This window comes from Pinus tabuliformis, chromosome 6 (assembly GCF_031772625.1).
Source record: "Pinus tabuliformis cultivar Carrire ecotype Pingquan chromosome 6, CPIR1, whole genome shotgun sequence".
NCBI lineage: Eukaryota > Viridiplantae > Streptophyta > Pinopsida > Pinales > Pinaceae > Pinus > Pinus tabuliformis.
In genome coordinates this window covers 6,259,238-6,271,643 of record NC_142292.1, presented here as the reverse complement: position 1 = coordinate 6,271,643, position 12,406 = coordinate 6,259,238, and the positions used below count along the sequence as shown (strand labels likewise).

General features: G+C 31.2%; 1 protein-coding gene across 1 annotated transcript; it reads right to left on the bottom strand.

The window, feature by feature from the left end:
- Positions 1–1,638: 1,638 nt before the first annotated feature.
- On the bottom strand, positions 1,639–2,505 carry LOC149256931 (uncharacterized). Its single transcript, XM_089413165.1, has 3 exons — positions 2,362–2,505; positions 2,122–2,202; positions 1,639–2,001 (listed from the first exon to the last, which is right to left on the bottom strand). The coding sequence occupies exons 1-3, from the start codon at positions 2,402–2,404 to the stop codon at positions 1,811–1,813; spliced, it is 315 nt and encodes a 104-aa protein (XP_089269291.1). The 5' UTR covers positions 2,405–2,505; the 3' UTR covers positions 1,639–1,810.
- Positions 2,506–12,406: the final 9,901 nt, after the last annotated feature.

Genomic DNA, 12,406 nt, shown 5'->3' with positions numbered 1-12,406 from the left:
CTAGCTAAAACATGATAAGATTACAAGATCTATAATTGTTGCAATATTTCATATCTCTCAAAGTCGCAAACATCATAAGAATGCAATTCACAAAGTACCCAGATGCTTATAGAAAGAAAAATTGTGATAAAATGTTTCTTGTTCCTGAAAATATCAAATGGATTACAAAACCAATACAACCTTAAGCCATATATGAAGGAATAGAAACACTGAAAACTTGTTGTGACACAGAGAAACATTAACAAATTAAAACAACACGAGAAACGCTATAAAACACTTTGTACATATATCTCACAATGAATGAAAGAACCCATGATGTTTATTAGACTTTTTCAAAAGAAAACTCAAAAACCCATAATGGCATACTCATATCAATACTTACTATGAATGAAGAATCCAATGTTTTGGAGTGATAATGACATTAATTGCAATTTAACAGTCAAAACAGAAGGACAAAACCAAAAGAAAAATTCACATCCAAACAGTTAGGGAAACAATTTAGATTAAAAATGGTAATGGTAAGGGAGGTAAGTGCCTCAATGAACCATGTAGTATACATGTTGAATTTATTTGTTTAGGGTGAGCTTCTTTTGTTTATAATGTTCTTTTAAATATATGAACCAAATATTATCATTTTTTTATTCTTAAAAACATTATATAAAATAAAAAAAAATTTGTTTATGTTTAAACATGAAAAACCTTTCTTCTTTAATTTTCTACTAAGGGATAAGGACTTGAAAAATTTTGGTGGGTAGTAACCACTACTAAGTTTGTACATTTACAATTTTACTACTACATGTTAAAGCATTGAAGAGAAAATAAATAATGGTAGGATAGTAAATATGTTAAAGAGTTGAACAAAATAAAAATATAAATAATGGTAGAATAGTAAATATGTTATTTACATGAGTATCCCCTATTTTCAAGGGTTGTGATTTTAGATGCTTTCCCATAAAACTTAACAATGAAAAGTAGTTGCACAAATATTTAAAAATCATGGCAGCAATTATCCACATAGCATATTGGCTGCAATAAGGCCTTCAAAATTATGTTAAGAAATAAGTTTTTCAATAGTATTGGAAAATGAATATTTGTTTTCTAAAATTAATCACTATAACTTATATCTGGGAATACTAAACTAATAATGATCAATAAAAAAAATTGATTACTATAATCTTATCTTATTATTAAAATTAATTTGTTTAAAATATTATGAACAATTTTATTTTATTTTATTTTTAAATTATATAAATATTCAATAACCAAAACCTATCAATAATAATTAACTAATGATGAATATTAATTGATTGCTATATTTCTTATTTTTATAAAAATTTAATAAAATATTTTTAATTGTGCTATATATTCCATATATTTATATAAAATATATTGCAATCTATTAAAAAGGAAAAGATATAGCACTTTTATCATTAAATAGCCAAAAAAATTATTAAATGATAATTAAGTGCTGAAATTCTGATTTTCAAAAGAAATATAATAATAAAATATTTTGAACTTCGCTAGTCAAACATTTGCATCCTTATGAAAATATATGAACATTTCCGTATATTTATTTAGAATATATTTTAATGTATAAACAGAAAGACATATAACAGTGCTGCTATTCATACTCAAATATAGAAAGTATACAGGCGTATCTTCTCTTCTCGCCTCTTATTATTATTCATACCAGAACATACATAACTAGAGAAATGCATAAACTTATTGCACTGCTATTTTAATAGCATAATCAGATACCAGAACATACATATCTGATTGTTAATATTCTTGCTTCGAATCTCCCATTTATTTAATCGCACTTTCCCACACAGTGAAAGTATGGACAAGTAACTTCGGTGCCATTGGTAAGATGCAGCGTGCAGCTGCCCCCTTTGGGTATCACTGATCGCGCAAAACAACAATTGCAGTATGCCTGGAGCTGTTGGTCCCCCGATGAGGTGCAAGTAGTGTATGATGCATCCAAGCAATTGCGAACACACACTGTACATCACAATCCAATCAAACATTAGTAATTTCATAGCAAATATCATTGTTACGGATGGATCCATGAAAGGATAAGAGGGATTGGAAAATTCTATAGATTCTACTTTGAATTTTCACCTTGCAGCAGCCTGCGATGCTGAGCAGTCTCTCCAGTTCCTTGTGCACTAGTGCATAGCAGCATCGATAGAAGAATAATACCTACAGTGCCCATACAATTTTTTCCACGTCATCAGATTAATAGGCATCAGATTTGAAGCCGCGTTAGTGAATGTTAGCTGTGCCATCGACTAAATTGAATCCCTCCGCTAACTAATACGACCCAAATTTTATATGAAAAGTTACTCGAGAGATATGTACCTGCGGAGAGGCACATAACCAGAAAATTTCGTGTGGACGCCATGATATGATATGATAAAGATGAACCCCCCCGCAATCAATAGTTACAGCGCGCCCTTGTGTTCACTGACCTTCTGCTTAGTGTTTGAAAGCCGGGAGCGATACTTACACTTATACTTGTGATGCGAATCAGTGATCCCCATTTATATAGCGAGATTGGCATAGTTTCTTTGACTAATTTGAGAATCAGATAAGAAGAGGCGACTAAGCTTGGCTGTAAATGTTGAACAGAGAAAACATGAGTAATGCACGCTGTATTGTTTGACCAATTAAAACCTTGGAAAATCTCTCAAATAGGTAAGGTAGCCTCCTTTGGTGATATGTTCAGGGCTGCTTACCCCAAGTTCATCAATAAAGTCGTCAATAACGGCATGCTTTTCATCAAAGTCAAATTAAAAATGATTTATTAACCATTTTTTAAGGAAGGTGCAGATATATTCATCAACGTCGAATTAAATGTCGGTTATAAAACATGTCATAAATGACAGAATTGTGTACCACAAAGAGTTTTGAAGACTAAATCTCATATTAACAAATTAACATATGACACGTAAACACCCACCATACACGGTCAATTACGGATGGAATTTGATGAGAAATCGAAGATTTTTCAGTAAAATACAATTAAAAATTTTGCAATATTTTTAAGATGTTTCCTTCCCATTGTGAAAATAGGTGAAAACTACCATCAAATTTGATGGGTGGCTCTATTTTAAAATTCTAAGCTTGTCAATTATTTGTCCCAATTTGTCTCCCTATCCCATGGCACTGCTTGCATATTTTAAATTGCCATCCGTCTACGCACCAAATATGTAGGGCGGGGTTATATTTCAATTTCTTCAACCATTGGATAGGGATTAAAAATGGAATAAATAGTTGATAATTTAAAATTTCATATAAAAAATGATTATTTATAACTTATTGAAGGTAAAATATTTAATATTATTATTTTCTAAAGTTAAATGTTTAATTATTAAATTAATTAAAAATAATTTTAATTTTGGTTTGTAAATTTTTGTGGCATGGTTTTTGATAGGATGAATTCGGGGGTGTTTATTTTTAATTTGTCGACATTTCGAGTTTAGACCAAGAATCATCATCAAGAGTGATTTACAAGGAAGAGGAGATGGAGTAATAAATATGATTACGTGAGGTTGTCAAGTTGGGGAGCCGACTAGTTTAATGATTTCTTATTTTTAAATTCATTATTATTATGTTATTGTTAATAAATTACTAATTATGTAAGTTACTTTATTTTAATAATTGATATATTGCATTCATTTTATGTTTTATAACTTTTTTGTAATCTTTTTTATTTTAAATTTATTCTAATTAAATACACTTATTTATGTTTAAATTGCTTTACCTAATATTTTTAGTTATTGATTAATATAAGTTTATGTTATTAGCTAGTTATTTATCTAATGTAATAAGTTTAGTTACTTTAATAAATTGTCTATTAATTTTTAATTCTTTATTATTCTAATTAAATTTTTTATGAGATCTTTAGTAAATTTTCTTTTAATATTTTGAATATTGATTAATTTAAGTTTATGTGATTTGCTAGTTTCTAGGTTTTCATTAAATTTATTATGTATTTTTAGGTTTTCCTTACATTATTGTAATAATTTTATTCAAAATTTTTATTTGATATATATATATATATATATTCAATAGTTAATTTGTAGGAGAGAAGTTTAATGTGTTTGTTAAATTTTTATCCTATGTCTTATGTTATTAGTTTATTGTTATAGTAAATTGAATCTTAATTGTAATTAATGTGAAGTCGAGTTTTTATATTGTTTTTTTGTTCCATCTTTTTTATGCTTAATATTATGTTATGTTTATGTTATTGATTAATATTCAATCTTTTTTATTCTAATTAAATTATATTTATCTATGTTTAAAGGAATCATATGTCTTGCGTTATTAGTTTATTGTTAGTGTAAATTGAAACCTAATTGTAATTAATGTGAAGTCTAGTTTTTATTTTGTAAGTGTATTCCATCTTTTATAGTTCTTAATATTATGTTTATATTATTCATTAATATTCTATTTTTTGTATTCTAATTAAATTTTATTTATCTATGTTTAAAGGAATCATATGTTTTGTGTTATTAGTTTATTGTTTGTGTATTATAAATTGAATTTTAATTGAATTCACTATGGAGTCTAGTTTATTAATATGCTATCTTTTGAATTCTAATTGAATTTTGTTTATCTATGTTTAAAGGAATCATGTGTTTTGTGTTATTAGTTTATTGTTTGTGTATTATAAATTGAATCTTAATTGAATTTACTATGGAGTGTAGTTTATTATATAAACATATTCTATCTTTTATAATGATTTTATTATTTGAATGGTTGGGTGAGGAGGTGGTTTGACCTAGAGAAGGGTCAATGAAAGGAAAGGGGGAAGAGTATTAAGATGCTAAAGGGAAGAGCATGAAGAGTACGGGTGAGTGTGGTAAGGGGTTAATAGCGAGAGGTAGGGGAACAGAGGGTGGAACAGATGAAGGATGGAAGGGTTGGTGAGAAAGGGAGGGTCCTTTTTAGCCAATGGGGGTGAGAAGGGAGGTCCAATTTCTGCTAATTTCCAAGCCTCCATCCCTATTGATGTTATGTGGGTGTTTTATGATTTTAATTATTTTCAACTAAATGAATATAAAAAGAATAAATTTACATAATAATATAAAATACCCATTTATATTTATTATTCAAAAAATTAAACATTATAAAGTTGAATAAAATATCATGGCATTTTAACTTACTTCACTCAATGAAAAATGTATTCATGTTTTCATGCTTGTCTATGTTTCATTTATTATATTCCAATCTACTTCATGCAATTCCTAAAGTGCACGTAAAGATAAAAACATCAAATTCAAGAGGTAACTTATCAATAAAACTTAATAATAAGAAATAGCACCTGTTAGTAAATCAAATGCTATGAACACATGGAAGCTTCACAATTAAATAATAAAATGCTTAGTTCCCACACATGCTATCAAAGGATCTTCCAGGGCACTAGAAGTGCATTCGTGTATTTCACTGACATTGACGGGCCGCGGGTTTACACTTCAACATCACATACAATAAGAATCTTTCTGGAGTCAATCAAGAATCAATCTATATTTGTATGTCTAAATGTTTACTACCAATTACAAACAAAACAAGAAGGATCACCTAATGGGAAAAATTCAAATGGGCAGGGTATTGGCCTTAGACCACAAGTTCAAGGAATCAAATTCACAGACACTTTTTAGTGAAATCTTATTGAATACTAACAAACAAGAAAGGATAATCTAATGAAAAAACATTCGAATGAGTGGGGTATGAACCTTTTTTTTTCTGTAAGCTTCGTTAAAAGATTTCTATTAGTTAAAATGATTACATCGAATACAAAAGATTTTCTAAACCACCAAAAGAAACCTCGTTATACAAAGACTACATCCAAGTGTACCCTATATTCTCATGGAGACATAAGTCCAATGAGCTATTTACTAACAGGAGTACATTTGTGAGACCATGTATAAGAGTATGAGATTTAACAATATTTTGACCCTTGGAAAAAAACAAAAATCATTTTAGTGATTTTTGAAACAAAAACTACTTGTTGCCTTGAAACAAAAAAACATAAATATTGACCTAGAGTCTCCCATAACTAGTGATTAGCACCGCCTCTAGCAACCATCATACATCATCTGAGAAGAAACAATTGTTATAGGAAAGGTGTCCACTTTAGTCCGAGATAATAAAAGAAGATAGGGGGGAGGGGTTCCTCTCAAGAGAGGGGACTAGAGGAGATGCATTGAGCGATTTAGAATTGATAATGTTAGGAGTTTAAATATTATCCTTCAATTCAGTGGAGGAACGTGGTAATGACTAAAAGAAATGACATTTGTACCTTCGGTTACAAATATCATTTCTATCCAAAATCGATTTATTCATGCCATTACACGATATAATTCACATTGCCTTTCAATTTCAAAGTCTCGTACAACATAGTATCGCTACTTTATAGCATACCCTATATCCTCAAAACCACGTCTAAGTATTTTGACTAGAGATAAGAGTGAGAATGGTGGCTCTAGGCGTGGTGCATACTGAACCATTTTGAATGTATATCCTAGAACCTTTTTGAGCCTATAGAATACACTTTCACAAAGATGGACTATTTCAATTATTTAAAAAGTTTTAGTGACATAATGTTATCATCACAGAGAAATTTGCTAGTACATTCAATGTACAAACAACAAGAGTTGGAAACATTACATTAATAATTTTGGAGGAAACCCTAGATATGGTTAAAGGGATACCATGAATAGGTGAAAATTGGTTTAAAGGGAAGATAATAGCAAAAGAAACAACTACATAGTTTTTGAGTATATCCCAGGGGAATGTCAACTAGGCCAAAGGAGTGCCAAGACTATGCTTGAAAGACCCATGGGGTGATATCGTTTATTTTATGCAAAATTACATGACCTATGAGGGAATGTACAATATTTTATTCCTTTATCATATAAGATTACTAGAGCATGTTAAAAATAATACTAGAAGGATAGATTTTCCATTATTTTTTCATAAAATTTTGTCGAAAATGACAGTTAACTTTCAGAAGTGTCAAGAAAACAAAGAAAGACTCATGTATCATCATGTTTTGATTAAGATAATTATGATAGATAAATTGGATAGAATGAATGAGACATGAAGTGATTTCGTACAAAGAAATCAATTTGGAATGGAAGAAGCGTGGCCTCTTGAAAACCCTCATGAATTTAATCCATACCCTAATGAAGAACAAATTGAGGGAAATGTACCAAAGAGACCAAATTTCCTAGAAACAAGATAATTTAGAGCCACATAACCAAAATCAAATTGGAGAAAACAAGGATGAATAACAAGGGTTACAAGAGAAAGAAGGGGATCCAAAATCCCCACCATCCATTGAGGTTATTGGGTCTTCATCTACCGATAAGAAAGCAAAAACCAGTTCTAGCCGAGTGCAAACAACTGGTAGTAGGCTTAGAATGAGACAAATGCAACTACTAAGAGAACCCTATGGAGAAGAATACACTTATATAAAATCAAAGAGTCCTTCTAAAAAACCAAAATCTAAGGCCCAACTATTTTATGAAGAAGCTCTCGAGGAGTTACAAGCCGAACGAACTGAAGAGTTTTAAGATGGAATTCTTAAGAATGTGCAAGATGAACAAACATAAAATTTTCAAGAAGAAAAAGAAGTATACACTGGTGGATATTATACTGAAGAAGCCTTTGTGGAATCAAGCCAAATACCTCAACATGAACCAGAGGAATACTCACTTCAAAGTCAGTCAGCACAGGAAGAGTGAGAAGCAAATGGGGGGCAATCAACTTAACAAGTTCAAAAACAGGAAGAGTGAGAAGCAGATGGGGGGCAATCAATTTAACAAGTTCAAAAACAAGAAAGCCCTAAAATTCAAGTAATGATGCTACTGAATAAATTGAAGAAAAGGAATAAGATCATTAAAGAGTTGAAACAAAATCTACATAGGGAAGATATGGTTAATGAAAGAATAAAGTGAGAGAATGAATTATTGAAGGATAGGGCTTATAGAAACAAGGGAAAATTCCAAAATATGAAAATAAAATTCAAAGATTTATATCGATAAAATCTCCATAGAATCCAAATTAATAAAAGGTTGGTAATAAGGATTAGGGTCTTGAAGGCAAAGTTGAAAGAAAAAGCTAGCAGAGAAAAACCCTCCAGCACTAATCTGAATCTTTTTATCCTAGCAATTGGAGCAGTACAGGGCAACTAAGAAGTCAAATTATGATAGATAGGCAAGGAATGATGGGTCCAGCCCACCCTTGTCACACCACACAAGGTTAATAACGTGTGAATAAATGAAATTTAATGATGGCAAGCAGATTATGTGTAAGGTTGATTCATCCGGCGGTTGATTGTAATGATTTTGATTTGGTTTTGGAGTCCGCACTTGTGATTGGTACCTTATGCTTCTATCAATGGACAAGTGTCCACCCTTGGGATTGTCAACCCCGCCTTGGTATGGGAGATCAAACCCTAGCATAAGTCATTTGCATGCACATTTGTTGAGTTTGAGAGCTCTGCATTCTTGGTAAGCCGTGGTTGTTTCTGAGTGAGGTTTTTGCTATTAATGTGCTCTGGTTCGGCACTTGACCTGAAAGTTTTCGTCCTCCATCCGGTATGAAATTCTGTTACAACTGTTAGTTCGTTCACGTTGCTTTACATGCACTTGTTCTGGTAGATTATTGTGAAATTTTAGTTTGCTGGTTAACGTGACTCTGCGTTCTCTCTGTATGCGATGCCACTGTTGGTTGTTTGCTGGTTAATGTGATTCTTCTGGCTTGAACCTTTCTAGGTGACAATTGTTAAGTCTCTAGTTGTCCTCCTCGATTTCGAACAGGATGCGGTTGAAACTCTTGGCTCCGGCTCCTTCAGCATTGCAAGGGTAAGTTCTTTGGTTCTATGCTATCAGTTGTCACCTCTTTTCCCTCAGTTGACTGATTTTTTTGCTCCTTCGCGAGCAGGGTAACCTTAATGAACTGCCATGACCGCAACTTGCCTCTGTCAGGTAATTTTCGAACCCAGGTTTTGTTCTTCCGTCTGTTCTTGTCTTACTTTGCCGGTCAATACTCACAAACTTTGATAAATGGCTGTCGTTGCAGGTATAATGACCTAGAGGGCTTCGAAATCTGACTGTTCGAAATACCGGCTAGACCCGGGTAGAGTCGTTCTTTGTTCTTCTTGTCATTTGCATTCAACATCGTAGGCTTGGGTTATTGTAATTCCTGTTTCAGAAATTTATTAAGCCGTCGACTGTATGAAATCTCAGGCTGTTGGCTTGCACAATCGTTCTTGTTAGTTGATAGCTATAGGTTCAGCCTTAGGGTTTCTAGACCCGCACATTATGTCACTTCGAACTTGTAATATGTTATGGCAAGGACTGTATAATTATTCAAACAGGATTTTGAAACTGTGTATGACTGGACAGAGATTTTCTCGTGCTTATTTTATAAAGAAAACAATGGATTTTATTCTTCACGCATACCTGGGTATTCTGCTTCGTTTTCTGTTTGTCAATGCTTGCGCCTTGTCTGTATTTTTAATGCTCAAGATATTCGGTTTATCCTGGATTCTTTGGCGTTCATATGCTTGTTATGTTAGGGTTTGTAGGTCTTGTCTCTGCAACACCTTCTTGGGTTGTGTCTGCAACTTATCTAGTTTCGTAGGCATGCTTGAACCAATGTAATTCGAAATACATGTATGTGCATATGCTTATAGAATAGAGTAATGACTAGACTTTTATTGTTAATGGAAATCAACAGAATGACATGTAGATAGTTCAACAGTCACAGGATGCTAGAAAGAAATGTCTGTGTGCTCAGAGATATATTTCATTAGCTTTTTCACTCCCTTTTCCAAAACGTCAAACCCTACAATTGTGTTATGTTCCTCTTTTAAAATGATTGTAAGGAACTGCTTGTATGGAACTGTTTTTCTTCCAACTGCTGTTGGTTACATTCTGTTGGTTACATATGTTTAGTTCCAGGAACTGTTATTGTCTTACAGTATTATTATGAAAATAAAACTAGTTACTTATAACAATTATCCTAATTAATTCTTGACCTTCCTACGTACTGTTCTTTATTAAATTAAACAACATAAACAAATAAAAAAAACAACCACATTGTTCACTCAGCAAATTCCTCTTCTGTCCTCTTCAGAGACCAAACAGCCTTTCCTTTTGTCTTGCCCTGTCAGCCAGATGCTCTTGCATCAAGGAAGAAAAACAATTTTGACCAATCATCAAAATACTAGCAGAAGTATCCAATTTTGATTACATAGGGTCATGGAAAAGATCAACTTGGGGGACAATTTTGGGCTTCAATTTTCATATCCATGACCATCCCATTTTTGACATCATATATTCAATTGAACCTTCACTTTACACCATTTTTACCAGTTTTTGGCGTTTAAAAAATGAGTATAAGGTAAAAAGCATTTACAATATTATCTTTTTTATTTTTAATCTTTAAATGTTTATAAAAAGTTAATTTTGTTACTAATAAGCATGAAAGGTACCAATTTTGTTGATACAAAAGTCGAGTCGCCAATTTGTTCCACATCAACAAAGGATTTGTATATTATAAGAATTGGTCCAAATGAAGGCAAGGTGTCGAATCGGACAGAATATCTTAGGACTGTCATCATTTTTCTCCAACAAATTCCAAAATCAAACAATGTTCTTCCAGTAATATCAAATGAATTTATGATATAGTTGCAGTAAATGTTTGAAATCTTTATAACAACACTTACGAGGTGGGCCGCTTGGTACTTGTGGCTTGTATTGTGTTATATGTTTTGAAGCTTTGGTACGTGTTGTTTGAATTGTGTTGTATGTTTTTAAGCTTTCATATGGTTTGGCCTGATTTTTATTTAAAATTTTTGAGTTGTATGCTATGAACATTAGGCTTTGTTTCCTCGTAATCACTTACTATTTTCCTATAATCACATATTTTAAATTCTTATAATTACTTACTGTTCTTATAATCGTGTATTTAAAATTTTTATAATCTCACGCTTAAATTCTTGTGAATTGTATATTTAAAATTCCTGGTGATCTTATAATCACAAGAGGAATTTTGTTAGTAACTATTAGAATTTTTTAACAATTTCAAGATTTTTTTTTATAGTAATCTTGTAATGACATAGGACTCTACTTAGTTGTTGTAATTATATATTCTAGTTTTTTTGAGTAAATGTTTTAAGATTGATTCTTCAAATTATTTAATTAATTAGATATTTATTATTTGATTTATATTTTCAGAATAGAAAGAGTGATTGTAATTAGCATTTGTTTTTGAAACTGAGAACAATAATTTATTTTCAAAACAATTTTGATGAACAAATAATTAAGATGGCTTATCTGGTCTGTGATATATCATTGTAAGGGGAATCAACTTTCTTGTGATTGATTTTGATAGAAAAGCATTAAGAATCAATTTGCACATATTGTGTTTCACGTGGAAGTTTACTCATGGGTATTGGTAAAATAAATGTTAATTTATTTATCCCACTTTATGACTGGACAATAGTTGAGTGTGAATATGTGGGAGGTGTTTATTGACAAAACAAATATTAATTAATTTATCCACTTTATGACTCGACAAGAGGTGAGTGTGAATTTGTGGGAGGTGATAACAATGCCTTTAAATGTTTAGATGGGTTTTTTATAGTATTGGTAATAACATTTAACTATAGAGATATGAACTTAATCCTATAGTTTCAACTTTTATTTATTAATTGTGAGATAAAGACATTTTCTTTTATACTGTAAGTTTTCACTTACATCTATTTTCATTTCCAAAATATAAACTGCACTACCAATTTTCTTAACTTGTTTATTCAACAAAACTATAGTAATTTAATACTCTATTTTTTTTATCATAAAAATAAAGTATTAAAAATTCTGAATTAATTTTTCTTTTAATAAACCTCAGTGATCTAAATGAACATTAATCGTTTCTATTTAGTTATAAAAATGGAAATTAATATTTTCCAAGTCAATGATTTAAATTATATAAATATTTTTGTCATACATCCATCCTCATACTTAAATATTCTTGAGAAAATGATGAATATACGTACGAATAATTAAATTTGACATTTATTAAGACACCTCCACATTGATAAAAAAATTGTATTTTAATTTGACATTGTTGCACTGCATGCGGTCATCGATGACTTTTGTTATGGGCTTGGCGTAAGCGGGACGGAACGTATCACCAAAGGCGCCTAGTTGACGACCTACTTCAGTGTTTAGGACAGATTTCCCAAGGTCCTAATTGGTTAAATAATATAACGACATCTTTTCTCTGTTCAACATTTACAGCTACGTCTAGTCACCTCTTCTTATCTCATCCTCAAATTAAGGAAGCAAACTACGCCAATCTCTCTATATAAATGGGGATCACTAAT

What these genes read in the sequence shown, in the direction of transcription:
- LOC149256931 (XM_089413165.1), bottom strand. Translation starts at nt 2,404, where the DNA reads ATGGCGTCCACACGAAATTTTCTGGTTATGTGCCTCTCCGCAG. An exon ending in GGTTATGTGCCTCTCCGCAG is followed by an intron (nt 2,203 to 2,361) that starts GTACATATCTCT and finishes TGGGCACTGTAG; the next exon opens with GTATTATTCTTCTATCGATG. An exon ending in GCATCGCAGGCTGCTGCAAG is followed by an intron (nt 2,002 to 2,121) that starts GTGAAAATTCAA and finishes TGTGATGTACAG; the next exon opens with TGTGTGTTCGCAATTGCTTG.